The following is an 18,309-nucleotide window of genomic DNA, read 5'->3' as shown; positions in this document are numbered from 1 at the left end:
GGGAGGAGACCTTGGCAATACAGCATCATGGTGCAGGTGCCACCACGCTGTGGGAGGCAGACTACTCGCCCTGTGGCTGCAAAGCCAGGCTTGGGCTAGCCCCACTTGCCCATGGATCCATCACTGAAATAGTCCAGCCAGGAGCCACTCATGTCACGTGACTCGCCCCTCCGTCTCACATGCTCTGTTGGAGTCCCCCAGCAGAGAGAGAAGGCTCACAAACCTATCAGTCCATTGCTTGCCTGGCAGCTGATGAGGATAAACAAGGCAGAGCTTATGTGTCTCAGGAGCCATAGGAAACATACGCCGGGGGGACTGGGTGGCCTGGAGGACTGAGAGTGGGCTAGGAAATCTGTCATGGCTAAGGGACCTAGTGAAATCAAGAACTGTTCAGTAGTGGCCAAAAAGCACTGCCGTGTGAGGAGTGTGTGAAGACCTGTATGGAACAAGTTGCCACGTCTCCACCTGGTGCCTAATGCACATCCTCAAAATCACCAGGGTGTTTTGTCCATCTCAGCAGAGACAGCAAAAGCACCAAGAAGCCCATGGAAAGTGCAATCCTCTCTCACCCATCTCCAGGCCTGTTACCATGGAGAAGAGAGGGGCTCGGTGTCATTCCAGGGCTAAATTCACTGAAAGAAATACTGAGCAGGGGAAAGGGCGAAACAAGGGAGGAAGAGATGTGACTCTTTCCATCGTAGTGTAAAAGGGGAATAAAAGTCAGAGAGAGAAAGTATGAAATACAATGTGGAAATAAACCGGTATGTGCGTCTGGTGGCTAGAGCACTAGAGCGGTACTCAGGACATCTAGGGGTCTATGCCTGACTCTGGCCTGGGTGACCTTGGGCAAATCTCTTCACCGCCCTGGGCCTCGGTTTCCCCATCTGTAAAACGGGGCTAATAATACTGCCCTCCTTTGTATCGCACTTGGAGCTCTGCTGATGAAAAGAGCTAAGAAGTATTCTTATGGGAGTGGGAAGGGTTTCCTGGAGCTAGGGCTCTAGCTAAGGACTTAGGAAACCTTGGTACAGGTCCCAGCTCTGCTATAGGCTTTCAGCAAGTTCCGCATTGGAAAAATGGGGGTCTTGGCACGTCCCTCACTCCAGGAGTGCTGTGAGGGTAAATGCAGGTCGTACTTTAGCTGTGTCCAGAAATGTATCATTGTTATTTATAGGCATGAAGATAGCACCAAGAGTGAGGTCCCATTGTACCAGACACATCATAGTTCCTCCCTGAAGAGTTTACGTTCTATCTCTTATTCTATACAGCGCCTAGCACAATGGGGCCCTGATCTCAGCTGGGGTCCTTAGGCACGGCCATAATACAAATAACCTCATTTCATTATGTCTAAATAGGCAAGCCAGACAACAAGAGGCAGAAAGGAAACATTATCCCCATTTCACATCGGGGAAACTGAGGCACAGAGCAATTAAACTGACTTGCCAAAGGTCGCAGAGGTGGGACCTGAACCCATGCTTCCTGAGGCATCAGGCAGTGCCTAAACCGCAAGATCATCCTCATACATTTTCTTAGCATGTTTCCTTGTAAGTGACTAATGGAGTTGGAATGATGGGACTATTGTTTAGGGGTTTTTGGAAAGTTTTAAACCTGTTCTTCTTAAAGCGCACACATATACCTGTGTATAAGGGTACCACTGACTGGACCGTCAGTGTGGAAAATCAATTGAAACCACAGTCAGTCAAGACTGCCCTCTGGAGGCAGATAATATCATCCTTAGTTCTGTAATTCAGTATAAATGTATTTCTAAAAACTAACTGAAACAAAAATTTCAAGGCCCTAAACTGACATATATAAATGGAGTAACTCATTATAGCGAGGAGAAATCTGAATGATTCTTTGCATAATATTGCAGGGGTTTATGTATTTATAGTCTAAATTAACAGCACTTATAAATCAAGGGTGACCTCTGGTGGCCAAATTTACATGATTGAGTATTTAATACACTTATTGTATATTGATATCATACAATGATATATATATTGGTGTTTGATACACTCACCCACTTATTAGGGCCTGACTTTGAGCAGTACAGGTGCTAATCAGGGCCACAATTCTTTTTCACAAGTTAGCTAAAGAAAATGCTAAGCTGTCAACATGTCTGAACTGTAGTTTCACATCTTTATGACCAAGATGTTTTCACTGAGTACACTAGAATATAATCTGGCAAGAAACAAATCCTGTCCATGGATCTTTTCCTAAAGAGATGTGTTCTTATCCACTGGGTTTTGTTTAAAAGGAAAACTAATCAAATGTATTATTTCAACCTCAGGAGATGCAGTATTTACATAGGCTGGGCCAAATTCTGTTCTCAGTTACTCTGAATTTACTCTGATAGTTTCAGTTGAGTTCCTCTGGGTTCACACCATGCAAGTGAACTCAGAGTCAGGCCCTGTGTACACAAATAATTCACTGTCTTTTTTTTCGTTTGCACACTTCACTGTCAGCTACAGACCTGAATGAAAACCTCAGATTCAACATCCTATGAGTCCGGATGCCTTGCTGCATCTTGAGCCAATATTTGCAGTGTAAGGTCTGTTCAAATTGTTCTCCCATATGGGAAAAGTTGTCTCCTGGGGCCGACTGTTGCTAGTTCTTTCATCGAAACTGACACTGTCACACGGGTGGAATATTGGGGGCCAGCTGCGAATTCAGTAGAGAACACGCTTCCAAGAGTTAGTCATATCACAGAGTGATATTCACTGTGTGAAGGTAATTTAACCTGGATTGCAAGCAGCTGATCTATGTCTAACACTGGATGAATGGATAGATCGATCCTGAATTCAGTTGACTAAACACTACCCCCCTCCAACCCTCTTTATAACAGTCTGTGTGAGGTGAGAACACACTCTATAAAACACTGACTATTCCCCTTGCTTGGGAGTTCATTATCTACACTAGCAAGAGAGGATAAAACAGCACTGACATCTAGCGGTTGTTTTTGGAGTGGTAGGACTGTATGTACTTTATCTAAGATGTTGTCACTAGACAGCACAGGGAAGGCAGAGGAGTGAGTGCAAATTAACCAGGGTCAGTGCTGTAAAAATGAAGTAAACTTCCAAATCAGGCAGGTGACCCAAGACAATGTATCACAGGTGACAGGTGAAAGTGATCAGTAGATACTGGAGGCTTTTGATTGCTAAGGAATCATGGGAGCGTGTGCAATGGGCCCGATCCTGGAAACAAAACTGCCACAGAAGTCAGCGTCTTAGAATTGGGGTTCTGCGTTTTGAATAGTGGTGGCTTCCCTGAGGTTTCTGTTTCTTAGTCTCCCGGCTCAGTGCAGTGATAGATTCAGGTGTTTGGAGACGGGGAGGGGAAAGAGTTTGCAAACAATTTGATCAAAGGGGCTTTAAACTCACATTGATTATTAATTAGATGCTTTTATATGCTCAGCCCCTCTCATTGAAATCAAGGTCCCATTGAAATCAAAGGGAGCTTTGCCACTGACTTCAGTAAGACTGGCATTGAACCATAAACTCCTATCCTCCATTGGTGGTTTGTAAAGTGGATCTGAAAGGGTTACAACAAGAAACAAATACTCCAGAGAAGTCAGTGGGTTTTTTTTTTCATCTGCTCCTCAGATCTGTGAAAGGACAATGCCTGAAGCCGGAGGTGAAAACCAGGTTTGGTTCTGTTATCCCAAAGCACTCCTTAGAACTCACTTTAACAAGTCCGGAGAGACTTGTATCAGCTACAAGAAACTACGAGCTACTGTTTGCAGACAAAACCACTAATGAAAACCAGGCCAGGGCTGCCTAAAATCTAAGATATAAATGTGTCCTCATAGGTCAAAAGCATGGATTAGAAATGAGCTGCATCCTATTGGAAAGATGTGTCCCGCCGTGCCTTGTGTAGATGTTACTGCCATAGTCAAGCTTGCTGGGGGTCATAATTTATATCCTGTTATCCCCAAATTCCCTTCTACCAAACCCTAGTCACGTTTGTTTCTATGCACATTATATGGATGTATCCTAGGGCAGTGAGAGGCCATCCTTCTCGTCAACTATCCTTAAAGAAAAGGAGTCAGTCAGGACGCCTGGGTTCTATTCATTGACTCTCTGCGTGACCCTGTCAGATGTCAGCTATCTGTGCCTCGGTTTCTTTAAAATGGGGATGAGAATATCGACTTCACAGATTGTGAGGCTCTAGTCATCAGTGGATGAAAGACACTACAGAAGGGCCGTGCTGCAAGTGTGAACTTTGCTATTTTTGGGTTACTTTAAGAAATGTGAAGTGATTCTGAAAGTGACATTCTTCCAGAAAAATCACTATGTAAAAATGGCCTCTTCTAACACCCCCCAGCCATGTGCAGCAGAGTCAGACCTGCAGGTTTTAATTACAAAATAAATCTATATTTATGCCTGTGTCTGTAATTTTCACTCCATGCAACTGAAGAAGTGCTTAATGCCCAAATAAATCTGTTCAATCTTTAAGATGCCACTGGACTCCTTGGTTTTTTGTGTTTTGTTTTGTTTTGTTTTGTTTTTTAATAAATATACATCTTAGTACTCTGTCCCCTCTGAAGCACAGAGAGTGCACGCTGGAGTCCATTCTAGCTCAGGGGTCATAAGCAACAGGATTAGCAGCTAAGATCCAGCAGCAGTAGCCTCCTTATTGTAGATGCTACTGGGTGGGTGAAAGAGGCCCCAGCTTGACTTTCAGATCCCATAGTGAGCTGGCGGGAACCATTATTTGTAAACTGAGCACGTTTAATACTGAGCCACTGAGAGAGAGGTCACGGATGGATCACCACCATGTTGTTTTTACAGCTCCCTTTAAAAAGACAAGCAGTAATTAGAAACTTGGCCCCTGGATAGCACTCTATTTAGAGACACTGCTGTGTGTTTACTATATAGGTAGAGATGTGGTTTTTAAATAGAGACCATCGGAGAGAGGGGCAGATGTAAATACCCCTCACACTAAGACATTTGTGTAGGGAAAATAGCCTGTAAACCATGATCCTGCCCCCTCCCCCCCAAGTCCTAGCCATAAAACTTGATTTCCTGCTAGCTAGAGCTTCAAAAGGCTGCGGCAGCCTTTCAAATATTTGAAGGGTTAGACTTTAAAACACAGGTTAGATTGGCTGATCTCTGGGGTTTCATGTGCTGGAGGGGAAAGGAAGTTTTGGCCCAATCCTGAGCACCTGCAACTCCACTGAGGCTCATGAGAATTGGGGGTGTGCTTTGCAAAAACGAGGCTCATTGCCAATAGAGTTGGCTGCAGAAGGAGCACCTGCAATGATGTTCCATAGGATTTTTAATAGGAGCGGAAGAGAAATGCAAAGCTTTGGTATCTCTGGGGCTAAGTGGGAAAAGGGGCTTAGAAGGAAAGAAACAATATATCAAAGGGGGCGATTTCCCTCTCGCCTTCACAACAGCTGCTCCCTGGTTCTAAGAACTTTCCCAGCCAAGAACATCTGCTTTCTGTTGGAGTTGTGTTCTGCATTCTCCTTGCTGGGCACATGCTAACAGGTGACTTACCTGCCCCTGCAGCTTCCAGATCTAGGAATCCCACTCCCTAGGAAGACCCTCCGGCATCAAGCTAGCTGTGGTTTCTGTTGCTCTAAATCATGAGATGGGATAGTTTCAGGAATACCCCCCTCGAGGCACACCACACAAAAAAAACGTGGGGAAGGAGCAATGTGGTTTGGGTCATTTTATTCTCATAGGCACACACCAAGAATCTCCTTTACCCACTAGTCCATAAAGCCTGGTGCTTTATTTTGGCTTTAGGAAAACAGCTTCGTTCAAACCCTCAGGATCCAGCTGCTTGTGTGATGTTCTGTTCAGAGACCGCATTCCCTGTGTGACAGCATTTGCTTCTGGACCACAGGGTGTATTGCCGCTGGCTGATATATGCGTGGGACTGTGGACTACAGAGTCAAAACTTGATGCAATAGGTTTGCCTTCAGCCCTGACGACAATGCTGTCTGAAAGGTAAGGGGCTGATTCTGCTCTCGGTGGGTCTCCTGCAATGGGTGGGCCCCGATTCAGGCCCCAAAGGTCTGACTCTGACATGGCAATCTGGAGCAACTCCTCTGGACTCAGTGGGGGTGAAACTGGTGTAAGCTGGGGGGGGAGAATCTGCGTCTGATCTCCGTGTAAATCAGGACTAACTCCCCTGAAATCCAGGCGCTTCTTGCTGTGAGAGCGGGCTCTTTGATCTCGGCAGAGGTTGGGCTGAAGGAGTTAATACGGAGCGAGTAAAAGGTGGGGGGGAATGCTGGAGTTGACACTTAAACAGGAGAGGCGGGTCCCTCTGGCTCCTGATTGGCCTCCACTTCCATCCAAAACTTTTTTTTTTTTCCTTTTTCACTTCTCCTCCTCCTGCTTCTCCGGGTCCCAGGGGAGGGGAAAGTGGAATAGTGCGAGATCAAAAATAAACCTCTTATGTCAAACGAGGGGGAAGAAAGTATAAATACCGAGAAGTCGGCAGCCTGCTTTGGGGCTGCAAAGGCTTTGGAGGGGCTGCTCCAGGCGAGCTTGGCCAGAAGCGTCAGGGGAAGACAGGCGGGAAGCAAACTCTTAGCGGGAGTGAGAAGCCCCTTCCCCAAGCCCCCTCCGGCTCAGCACCTTGCCCAAGCAGCCAGCTGACTTGCTGCTGCTGGGTGTTTGGTTTGCCAAGGTGCAGGGAGCTGGTGCTGACCCCCAGTCCGGGCTCCGGAGGGAAGCGGAGCTTTCCCCATCTCTCTCGCTCTCCTCTTGCTGGTAATTAAACCAGCCGGCGTTAATCTCTCCCTCTTCTATTGCATCTGGCTTCACTCCCCAGCGCCGGTCCCACGCCGGCTTGCGGAGCGCGCCCTGCCCTGCCCTGCCGGGGGTGGCACTTGGGTCTCCCGTCGCACTGGTCCGGTTCCAAGCCCGTGGCATCCATGCCCCTGTCCCGTCGGGAGCCGCCCCTGCCTGGCAGGCTGGCACCTGCCTTCCCCCTCCTGCTGCTGCTGGGCGCTGCCCGCGCGCTGCCCCGCCAGCCCGGGGACTCCCAGGAGGTGGTGCCGGTGCGGATCCCAGACCCGCGGGGCGGAGAGCAGGTCTCCTTCTGCCTCTCCGCCTTCAGCCGGGACTTCGTGCTGCAGCTGGTGCCCGACGCCCGCTTCCTCGCCCCCGGGCTGAAGATTCAGCGCCTGGGCCGGCCTGGCCCGCGGGCGGAGGAAGCCGAGGCGGGGCTGAGGAAATGCTTCTACTCCGGGACCGTCAACTCGCAGCCCGGCTCGCTGGCGGCCGTCAGCCTGTGCCGGGGCATCCGCGGCTCCTTCCTGGTGGACGGGGACGAGTACCTCGTCCAGCCCGCAGCCCGCAGGGGCGGCGATCCCCTGCTGCAGCCGCACCGGCTCCAGAGGAGGCGGGCGCCCGAGCTTCCAGAGCCCGGGAGCGAGCTGCCCGTGGGGACCAGCCGCCGAGCCAAGCGCTTCGTGTCCGCGGCCCGCTTCGTGGAGACGCTGCTGGTGGCCGACGCGTCCATGGTCCAGTTCTACGGGGAAGAGCTGAAGGTAAGAAGATGCTGCCCCCCCCCACCCCGCCTCCAGCCCCTGGCAGGTCCCTTTCCACCCTCCACGCGTGATCTGACACCCGTGGGAATGAGAGGGGGCAGGATCCAGCCCCTTGCGATGAGCATCTCTGGTTCCTGGGGGAGCCTCCCAATCAGAGATCCGGGGGTGAGCCCCGCTGGGGAGCAGCCACGCTCAGGGGTCGCGCTGACTTCAGGGCGAGGAGCCGCCTCCCCAGGAACCCGGCCTATTGTCTCCCCCTGGAGGGAGCGGAGCTTCGAGGAGACCTGCTGTCTCAGCTCAGAAACCAAGCCCCGGTGTTAGCGCGGCGCTCCCCACACGGGCTAGAGGCTTCTCGGTCCTGTCTCCGCACTTGAAGCCACCGAGAAGAAATACCCTGAGCTCAGGGGTGAGCCTGAGGGGTTCCGGTTTGGGAGCTGCTGGTGACTGTCCACGAGCTTGCTTTGCAAAGGCTCTGCGGCTCGTCCCTCTCCGGGTACCCTGACTGGGTGGCAGGTGGGGAGGGAGAGACCTGAATTCATCTTCTGGTGACCACGGGCGTTTCTAAACATGGCCAGTGCCCCGGCTCCCAGGGCGGGTTGTGACACTTACCTGTATGGAAACATCCTATGATCAGACAAATAACGGGCTGCTATAGAAATCGGTCTAAAAACCTGAGCGCCTTTCAATAGGGTCTTGGCCCCACCTGGCTGAATTTTGTAGCAGGGATATATTTCTATGAGAGACTATAGCATGGTCCCCCATCCCCCTCCAAACAAGTGTATTGTCTTCCATTACATTCTCTGTGCTTTTGACATAAGGCTGGTTAACTAATGTTCCTAAAGTGCTTTCAGATCCTAAGTGTCCCTGAAGTGTGAGTTTGAGACATAGATCTCAAATGAAAGAGATGATCCTTGAAGGTGAACATAAGAACGGCCAGACTTGGTCAGACCAATGGTCCGTCTAGCCCAGTATCCTGCCTTCTGACAGTGGCCCGTGCCAGGTGCCCCAGAGGGAATGAACAGAACAGGGAATCCATCCCTTGTCGCCCATTCCCAGGCCAGCCCTGGTTATGCCCAGTTGATCTACAGCATCTGTAACGTGGGCTTTCAAACCTATAATGAGCATGATCACTTGCGTATCCCTCACTGAGGTCCAGCTACATCCCAAGTGTGATGCATTTTAAAACTCAGCTATTGTTAAGCGATGTTTGTGCATTCTCTCACACACACACACAAATGACTGTGGAGTGATTTGGGGTGTTTTAACCAGATTAATAGTATTTTCCTTATCTGAGCCATTCAAAGATAGCTGCCTGGGTTTTGACGAAGCTTTGTTGCACTCTTGAGCTGACAAACGGTGCAGTTTTAGCCTAAAAGGAAAACTGTGGAGACTGTTCTGAGCAGCTGAGTTGATTTGCCCTCACCCTTAACTGTAACAGCATTGTCACAAGCTATGGGCTAGTACCTTTCATGTTGCTACAGAACTAGCCGGGGAAGTAGGAAACGCTGTTGTAGCAGGAGGTGAAGGAAGTGTCTCTGGCCAATGGAGTGAGCCGTGTCTAGGCCTGCATCTCACCAAGGAGAAAGTGCTACTTTTTCACCTGGTTCTGAAACCTGGTTCATCAGGGTTTGGAGGGGAGAGGGGGAAAAGGGGGTAATATCTCTGTCTCTTGGATATATAGGGAAAGTGCTCTGCTGCAAAACAAGGGGATTAACTGAATTCCCTCTTGGAACTTTAGCACGGTGAGTAATGCAAGCCTCAGTGGAACAATGCACCAGCCTGCTTGGGGTTAGCCACCTGCTATCAGTTAGCGCAGACCCTCCCTGCACACGAACACACTCAGGCCACGAGGCAAACAGACTCTTCCCCATGCTTCTGCCCTGGGAAACGTTCTCTCTTCTATGGGAGATGAGGTGTCCTTGGCTCGGTACGAGTCCAGGTCTCACGTGTCCATAGCATCATACCAATGGCACTGATTGGCCCCGTGTTCAGTCTGAATGGAGAGGCAAAGGACTGAATTACCTGTGGAGGCTGATCTCCCCTCTCACCCTCCAGGTCGGGACTGATGCTTTCTAGCAAGGTGCATGACCTGCCAAGCCTGCTCTATGGACAGAGAGTGTCTGTCTCCAGGGCTGTCAGTCTGGGCCCCCATTACCAGCACTGTCACTTTTCAAACCCTTGGCCTATAGTCTCTGCCCAAACCCAACTTCTACTCATCTTCCCAGCCATCAGATGCACCATAAGCAATTGTACAAGTGTAAGCATGAAATCCACCTGCTCTTGTATGGGGGCATATGGCACATTTAGACAGCAGAACACAATCTACCCTTGGAAATCCCTGTATAACTTCCATTAGTGTAATAATAACAACCCCTAGGTCTTATAGTGCTTTTTATCTGCTGATCTCATAGTTTTTTTGCAAGGGAGGTCAGTATCCCTCTCCCCTTTTTTACAGATGGGGAAACTGAGGCACACAGAGAGACATGACATGCCCAAGTGTAGGGGGAAAGGAGACCATGCCTCATGAGGCAAATATACCCCAGCCATCACTGGCACCGAGTGGAATCCACACCACTCCGTATATTACCCTGCCACCTGCTTGTGCAGGTATTTGCCATTGTTTTGGAGGCGTGTATTCTGCAGCAGAGGGTGGATCTGGCACTGAAGGCCGGACTGATTCTAGGTTTGTCGTCGCGTGGTTTGAGTGACCTGCTCGTGCTTTTAGGTACTAAAGTGACAGAGGGTGCAAGAGACTGGCACCAGTGTGTTAAACAGTAAAGTCTGTAGGATAGCAGCAGTTGATACTAATGGCGAATGGTCCATAACCAGTTTGGGCGTGGGGGGTGTATACACACACATACTGGGGAGGATGTGCAAGAGACAAGACAAGGCCTGACTCTGCAGTAGTCCTAGGTCCTGAGCTCAGATTGAAGCAATGGGATAAAGGGGTGGGTAAATTGTAGCCAGATGAAACCCATGTGCTGCATTTTGCCTGAAGTAAGCAAGCAGCCAGCAGGATTAAGGTGGGATCTGACCCCTTCCCAAAGGCTTCCCCTCATGTTCTCCCCAGTGGGGGCACATTCTCATTCCTGCTCTCTTCAGTTGAGACCTGATCACAGGTGCTGGGGGGGCTGCCACACCCCTTGGCTTGAAGTGGTTTCCATCATATCCAGGGTTTACAGTTTGGTTTAATGGCTCTCAGCCCCTGCTATACTAATTGTTCCAACACGCATGGTCCTAATCCTGAGAAGATCCAAGATTCCGGTTTTGGCCCTCGTTTGTTGTTGTTTATATAATACCAGTAGGGTGCTCAGTGCTGTATAGATAAAATCCCTGCCCCGAAGAGCTTACACTCAAAATAGCAGTAGATCCGGTCCTATTAGATGCAACATTGTGACCCAAATCATAAGGTCCTAACTGGTTTGCTCAGTTCTTCATCGGACAAAGTCAGTGAGCGTTCGGAATGCAAGAACCTGAGGTTTTGGGCCCATGGCAAAAAACTTGGCCTTGGATAAGAACGTCACCCACCATTGCATTTCCCATCCCAGCCCTGAGAGGGGCCACCAGTGCAGACCATAGTAGTAATAATAAGGTTTTGCATCTTCCATGTCCTATTTTTGCTTTCAAATGGGCAAGAAGTGGCTTGAAAACAGCGGTAGGGTTTTCAGGATTTGTCCCCAGCTGGTTATTGAAGCTGCTCCTAGCTGTCTACGGACACGCTGATGAAATCTGAGCGAATAACTGATCTCACTGGGTTTCTGTGATCGAGCTCTCACTAGGCAGCTCTCCATGGCACCACGGCCATTGAGCTGCACTTGGAACCGATGGGCTGCTGACATGCCAAGGATGTAGCTCTGGGACAAATCCAGAAGCCAGTTACCGTGGTTTAAAGGAATGTGATGCCACCAGAGGCCCATGGAAACAGGCTGCTTATCAGCCAGGAGATCCCAGGACAGTGTGTAAAACGGTGGAAGGGGCCCTCTCCCGATCCACTATTGGAAGTTGCCAAGCTGTTTAGTGGGAAGGGACCATAAGCAGTAGGGCTTCTCGGGGAATATGGCGTAACTCCATTTTCTGCAACTGAGGTTGGATTCTGGCTCATCTTTCACAAAAGCCAGATTGAACTGACTTCAGGGGCGCTCTTCAGGATTTAGAGGTGTAACTCAGAGGAGCATCTGGGGCAGAGCATATCCTAGTGATCCTCATTCGGTTCCCCAGCCTGCCCCACCCTCTTCCCCTTCCTACTGATTTCTCTGCTTAATCCCAAAAAGGGGGAGGGGAGGGAAATATCATTTTCAAGATGCTTATTTTGGAGGGGAGGGGGAAGAGAAATCAATATTTTTTTTTTCCGGTGGAAAGAAAATGATCCAAAAAATCAACGTTTGAATATAAAAATCCCACCCCGCTCTAGTGCTGAGTTTACACACGCCGGGGCGGTTATTCAAAATGGTCCCACTCGCCGGCTCTATTCTGGCGTCTTGCGTGATCAGTAACAAGAGTTCTGCAGCTGAAACTCAGCTGGCAATCCAGGAGGCGGCTGAGAATCCAGCTCACGCTCCCATAGCTGAACTGGCTTTGCTGAGCTGGCGGGAATGCAAACTTGTTTGCGTCGGTGGGAGCAGCACATCTGACTGGAAGATGCACAGGGAGCAAAAATGTTGAGACAGAAGGGACCGTATTTACATAGTTACTTTTCTTCTTGTAACAACACTTTAATGACCAAATATTTATTAAAGGTCAAAAGCATTGTTTACAGTAAGAAGCTATTTTCTTACATAAGCTGTAACAGATCAGGCATTGGATATACATAAGAGGAAACAGGAGGGTCAGAGCAGTGTAAGTTATAATCAATTTTATGCTGCTATTCAGGAAGTTCTATCAAAATTTTATTCATTCCATTCCATTTGCTCCATCCTTCCTCAAGTAGTTCAGCTGTTAGCCTAACTCAGGCAGCAGGGGTCTGATCCTGCTCCCTCTTTACACTGATGTAAATCAGGACTAACTGTCCTGACATCCGCGGGGGAGGTGACAGCAGAACCGGGCCCTAAGGCTCTCTCTTTCTCATCACTTCTCTGAATCAGATTATTCCAGTGGGCATTTGTTGTTGCTTGTTCCTGAGAGGTGCTGAGCGCTTTCCGCTCAACAGGGCCTTGGGAGCGCTCGGCGACTCTTGGGAGACGCTCAGACCTTCGCAAGATGGCGTAAGCCGTGATGAACCGTGCCTAGATTCTACAGTGATAAAGGCAAATACCCGCACCAGGCACACAATGCACGGCACGGCTCCTCCAGAGACCCCACAGCACTTTACAAAGGTGGGTGAACACCATTAGCGCAATAGGGCTTTTTTTTTTTTTAACAGTTGAGGAAACTGAGGCATGGAAAGGACTAGGGCCTAATTATTTCAGAGATGCTGAGCACCCACAATTGCCGCTGACTTCGATGGGGCCTCTGAAAATCAGGCCCAAGGGGAGTGGAGTTAGGTACCCGAAGCAATGGGTGTGTTTGGAAATAGTGGTCTCAAGGCAGCACAGCCAGTCAGTGCCAGAGTCAGGGTTCAGATGCAAGTCTCCTGACTAGCGTGCCCAGTTCACTTGAGAGTGATCTCAGCCGGCCTGGTAGGAGTAAGGGCTTTGGCTGTGAGCACAGTGTTGCCAACCCCAAGCGTTCCCCAATCGTGAGTTTGGTCTTAAAAATCACGGGATTTCAAACAATAATAAATGTTGGGTCCTTTTTCTTTGCCATCTGGTCTCTGAGCCTTCAGGGTGCACTGGGGTCATGTCTTCAAGCTTTCTTCTGTAACGTCCTTTGTTCTTGTCAAAGAAAAGGGGGACTCTCTTGGTATCCCCTGACTCCAGCAGCTGAGGCTTGAAGAAAAAGCATCAAATATCACAAGATTCGCGATAAAATCAGCAGCTCTGAGTAAGTCATAAGATCTACCCTTGACTGTAGTGTTTCCTCCATACAGTTGGGATCTGCACTAGAGCTCCATTGGGCCTGCTACAATCTGGTTCCTTTGAGAACAGCCAGTAGCTAAACCGCTGGACCCAGTTTGTGGAGCAAGGCTGTATTGCATCGGACTACAGTCAGAGTCCCATCTATTGCAGACAAGCAGGGCACACCTTCTACATAGGCCAACTGATCCTCAAAGTGACCTTGCAGGTGAGCTAAACCCAACCAGATCTTGCTGGTAGAGTTGCTTCTAGCAGTTCCCATCTACCAAGTGGCTATTCCAGCTCAGATGAATTTTCTGTGTCCCATAAAGTCTCAGGGTGACATTTCTAAAGTCTCCTAGGGGAATGAGATGCACAGTTCCTGCTGATTCCAATGGGAACTAGATGTCTGAACCCCTAGGTGGCTTTAAAAATGTCACCCTGGGCTTCCATCTGGTGCAGGTAGACAGTCGCAGCTCTCTGAGGAGGAAACAGATATTTGCTTTGCTGCCTTTCTGCCACCCTGTGCTCTCTGGCCGTGACAGCAGATGGCTCCAGATGTGATTGAGATGGAGCTAAGACTGCCTTGTGCCAGGATTTTTCACAGTTTGCACAATAGAGTTCAATTAATCCCTTGACAAAAGGAGCCAGCCCTCCTTATCTGATTGCTGGATAAAGGAGGCATTCTGCAATCCATGGGGGCCATCTCTGAAGGGTCAATTAACATGGGCTGCCTGTTTCCAGCTGCTTTTCACTGCAGCCCCGGAGGAAAAGGAAGAGCAAGAGAAGTGGGTGGCTGAGCACATCAATGCATTGGCCTCTCCGCTCTGGGGCTCCTGGTTGGAGTTTATCTTGCACATGGAAGTGAGATAACTTTGGCAGCCTGAACTCTGGGTTCAAGAAGTCCAGGATGAGGTTGAGCAAGGAGTTTAAGAGGCATAATCCAGAGGGGGCCAATATATTCTCCCCCCCCCCTCTCAATTTCTGCCCACTGGATGTGGGAATCTTCTCCACTTCCTTTCCTGAACTGCAGTGTAATGTTAAACATCTGCCACAGCTGACCCCAGAGGTGGCTGCTGGCAAAGTGACTGTTGATTATAAAGCACTTTGGTATGAAAGGCACAGTGTAAGAGATCATTGTGATTACTCTGTGTCTCCTGCCTAAGGATCTGTGCGTAACTCCCACATGCTGAGAAAACAACCTAGCCTGGAATAATTACAGTGGTGGCAAAAGACTAAACAAACGTGACTGTGCTCCTGTCCAAAGCTCCATCAGAAAACAGACATTGCTTCATCTCTCCGATCTGGTGTGTCTAGCAGGTTAGAAGATGGGACAAGGCGTCAGGATTCCTGGGTTCTACTTCTGGGATGGAGTGTGTTCTTGTAGTGAGAGCAAGGAACTTTGGAGTCAGCGCGCCTGGGTTCTATTCCTAGCTCTGTCGCTATCAAGCTGCGTCACCTTGGCCAAGTCACTTTAACCCTTCTGTGCCTCAGTTTGCCCACCTGTAAAATGGGGATAATGGTATTTGCTGACCTCGGAGCCATGGGCGGTGGGTCAGCTGATCAGGAAAGGGCCGTGGTGACTGAAATGCTGTCATCTCAAAGGAGAAAGAAAGCAGGTTGGATTCCAGGCCCAGCTGTACTGACCCTGAGCCACCTCCCCTAGGGCACTTGGTCAGGTTACGGTGCGGGGGGGGTGTATGAAGAGCACACTCTGAGCAGAGGATAAGAACATCGGAGCATCCCCAACTCCTTAAGCATGGAACATTCAGCGAGGAGGGAAGGAAAGGAGAGTGGGAGGAAGAGAGAGAGAGTAGGAAAGGAGGGAGGAGAGACAGAGCTGAGGAGGAGGGGGAAAGAAAGGACGAGAAAGAGATGAAGGAAAGGAAGAGATGGGGCAGAGGAGGAAAGGGAAAGGGGAAAACGTGAAGGAACAAAGAAAAGAGGGAGGAGAGGAGCTGGAGAAGCAAGAGGACCAAGAGGAATATGAGCAGGGCAGCAAACAGGAGGACTGGCCAGGGTTCACTTTGCCTCCTGGCCCCGTGCTGCCCACAACTTACTTTGGCTGCAGCCTGGCTTTGTGCTAGGAAATTCCTGGCTCGGCCATCAAACTGCCGAAGGAGGTGTTGTGTGAGAGGCAGGAGCCAAGGCCCTGGCAGAAACCCCAAGAACTCCCAGAGACTTTGGTAAACATTGAGGAGGCTGCCCCGCTCCCCACCCACCAGGGATTCCAGCTGGGGCTGGAATGTCCTTCTGGTTCCCGCTAGCCCGTATCATTATGGAACAGCCGTCTCCCGAGGAGCTCCAGGCCAGTCCCACGGCTCCGCGCTGCACGCACCAACCGATGAATGCCCTGACAACCAGCAGGGAGTGAGTTTTGCTTTGCAGCCGTAGGGACAAATGCTCGGGGAACTAGTTCCACACAAAATCTGTCTGCATAGTATCAAATCAGTGCTTGCTGCTGGGGGGGCTTTTAAAGGTCCTTTTCAGAGCTCGTCAGTCCTAAAAACCAACCACCTGTCTTCTTCCCGTGGTCTGTTTGCATCAGGGCCGGCTCCAGGCACCAGCTTAACAAGCAGGTGCTTGGGGCGGCTAAGGGAGAGGGGCGGCACCTGCGGCCATTCGGGGGTGGCAGGTCCCTCACTCCTTCTAGGAGCGAAGGACCTGCCGCTGAGCTGCCGCCACCGATCGCGGTTTTTTTTTTTTTTTTGCTTGGGGCAGTAGAAATGCTGGAGCCGGCCCTGGTTTGCATACAGAATGCCCTGGACTTATTTCCCCTCCAATAAATGCTGTCTTCTAAGGAGAAAACTCACTGCCGGTTAGGATGTTTGGCTTAAAAAGCGACCCTCCAATAGCAAATCAGAATGCGGGTCCTACAATAACACATTAAACTGGGGGGGTGTCCTACAGAAATAACCCGACCGTAAAAAAAACAGGTTGAGTGGGTTCGTGTCCTACTGAAACAACCCTACAGCAACAGATGTGTGTGTCTAGTTTCATTCATTTTTTTACCCTTCCCCCTGACCATATTCAGCGGACTGTGCAGCTTCAGATAAATAAGTGTGCAGAGAGGCGTTTCGCAAGACTCTTTACAGTCACATGAAATCCTTAGATGTGATCAAATTAAACGTAACCACTTACATTCTTATCTCTCATCTTATCTCCTTCCCCCTGTGTTGTGCTGTACGCTAGCAGCAGTCTCATGATCTGTAATGGTTTGTGCTTTTCACGTCGGTCAGCTGCAGAGCTGCTGGCCTGACCGATGGGGCACGTGGGTTCCTTGCTGGAAAGGCAGCTTGTTTGCTTTGTAACTCAGCTGAACAGAGCTGTTAATACTACCGGACCATAATAATACCTAATAATAATTAATATCTAGGCTTCCACAGTACATCAGCTGTAGATCTTCAAGCGCCTCATTAGGGATATTAAGAAATATTATTCCCAGAGGGAAACTGAGGCACCATTTAACTTCCTAAATCTGGTGTGTCTGCTACTGAGGGTCACTGAGTGGCATTTTCTGATGTGTTCCCCAGTCTGTTTCTCCTTTTGGGGGAATTGGATGGAATTTGGTTTTCTCGCAATAGCCATCAGCAGAGAATCCACAACCACTACAGGGGAGGTGGAAAGTTACCGAGGGCTTCATTAAACAGTGGAAACTTACCGCTTTATTTCAGTATGGGCCAAATCCTGCTGCATCTGCCCAGGCAGCTATACCAATGCACTGGGTGAAAAGGAAGGATTCCTCTCTCTTTCCTCTGAGAATTTGATAGAGATCCAGATTCATCTCCCCAGATTGGAACCTGCCCCTCCAGTTTTAATTCTAGGTCAGATCCAGGACTGGAAAAGGACCAATTGTCTGGCTTTAGTTAAAGATGTGAGTGAAATCTCGAGAGCAGTTTTTTTTTAGCAAGATGGCAGAAATCTCACAAGAACACTCCTGATCCCACAATGCCAATCAAGGTGGCAAAAATCATCTCACAAGATTTTTAACCTCATCAGATCTGATCCCCTCAGCCTTGATTCCACCCTTTTCCTAAATCTAATCCTGCTTCTTCAGCAAGCAGGGACATCACGAAGGGAAACCCAAGGAAGGTGGACAAGCAGGATCAAACAACTTCAAACGTTGTCTTCGGCTGTGAAACACAGTGATCGGCGTCTGCAGAACCCCTTGGATTCCAACATGTTTCTGAACTGGCGCTGCTGGTCAAATGGACTTTCTGCAGGTGGCTTGCTTCTCACCCAAGAGCAGCCAGGTTCCTATCACAGGTCAGCAGAAGCCCTTGCTCGCATGCTGAAACAGAATGCGCTGCACAGGCCGAGCGCTGGTATAAATAGACACCAGATGGTGGAACAAGTGAATTTGACCTTTTAATCTTTACTAAATAGCTGTTTGTTCAGTTCACTTTCCGTCTTTGCCTTCCAGTTCTTTTCTATGTTTGCAGATACAGGCAGGAAATAAGATTTTAACCCCTAGCCCCACTGTGAGGTCTGCCAAACCAGCCTACCCCACCAGAGCATGCTCCTGTATCCTGCACCTTTGGGCTCAGACAAGATCTCATAGCACTCTTTGCAAGAATTGAAATGTAAACCCAGGTGTCTGAGCCATTTCAAAATAGATAATTATTTTCAGACCCTTCAAAATTCTCATTCTGGTTCCAGTCTCCCTTGTTACCTCATCCCCCTCCCGCCAAACCATTGCTATATTCTACTAAGCAGCTACCATATTCCACCCCAGAGTCAGCTGCACTTCAGTGGTGGGTGATGTGAACCCCTGGATGGTTTGCATATGCATTCAAGTGCTTCGGGGAGCCTTCTGCTTTAAATTGGAGGTCATTATGCCAACTTCAACCCCAGTCTTGTGAAAATATG

General features: G+C 49.3%; 1 protein-coding gene across 1 annotated transcript in view; it reads left to right on the top strand.

Annotated features, from left to right (window-relative positions):
- Nucleotides 1-5,672: 5,672 nt before the first annotated feature.
- Nucleotides 5,673-18,309, top strand: part of ADAMTS8 (ADAM metallopeptidase with thrombospondin type 1 motif 8) — a 30,954-nt gene continuing 18,317 nt past the window's right edge. The window contains exon 1 of the mRNA XM_054005725.1: nt 5,673-7,510. Within this exon, the coding sequence (XP_053861700.1) occupies nt 6,893-7,510 (618 nt within the window). The 5' untranslated portion in view covers nt 5,673-6,892. The remainder of the gene's footprint in view (nt 7,511-18,309) is intronic.

This window comes from Malaclemys terrapin, chromosome 15 (assembly GCF_027887155.1).
Source record: "Malaclemys terrapin pileata isolate rMalTer1 chromosome 15, rMalTer1.hap1, whole genome shotgun sequence".
NCBI lineage: Eukaryota > Metazoa > Chordata > Testudines > Emydidae > Malaclemys > Malaclemys terrapin.
The sequence above is the reverse complement of the archived record's forward strand: the minus strand, read 5'-3'. Positions and strand labels throughout refer to the sequence as shown.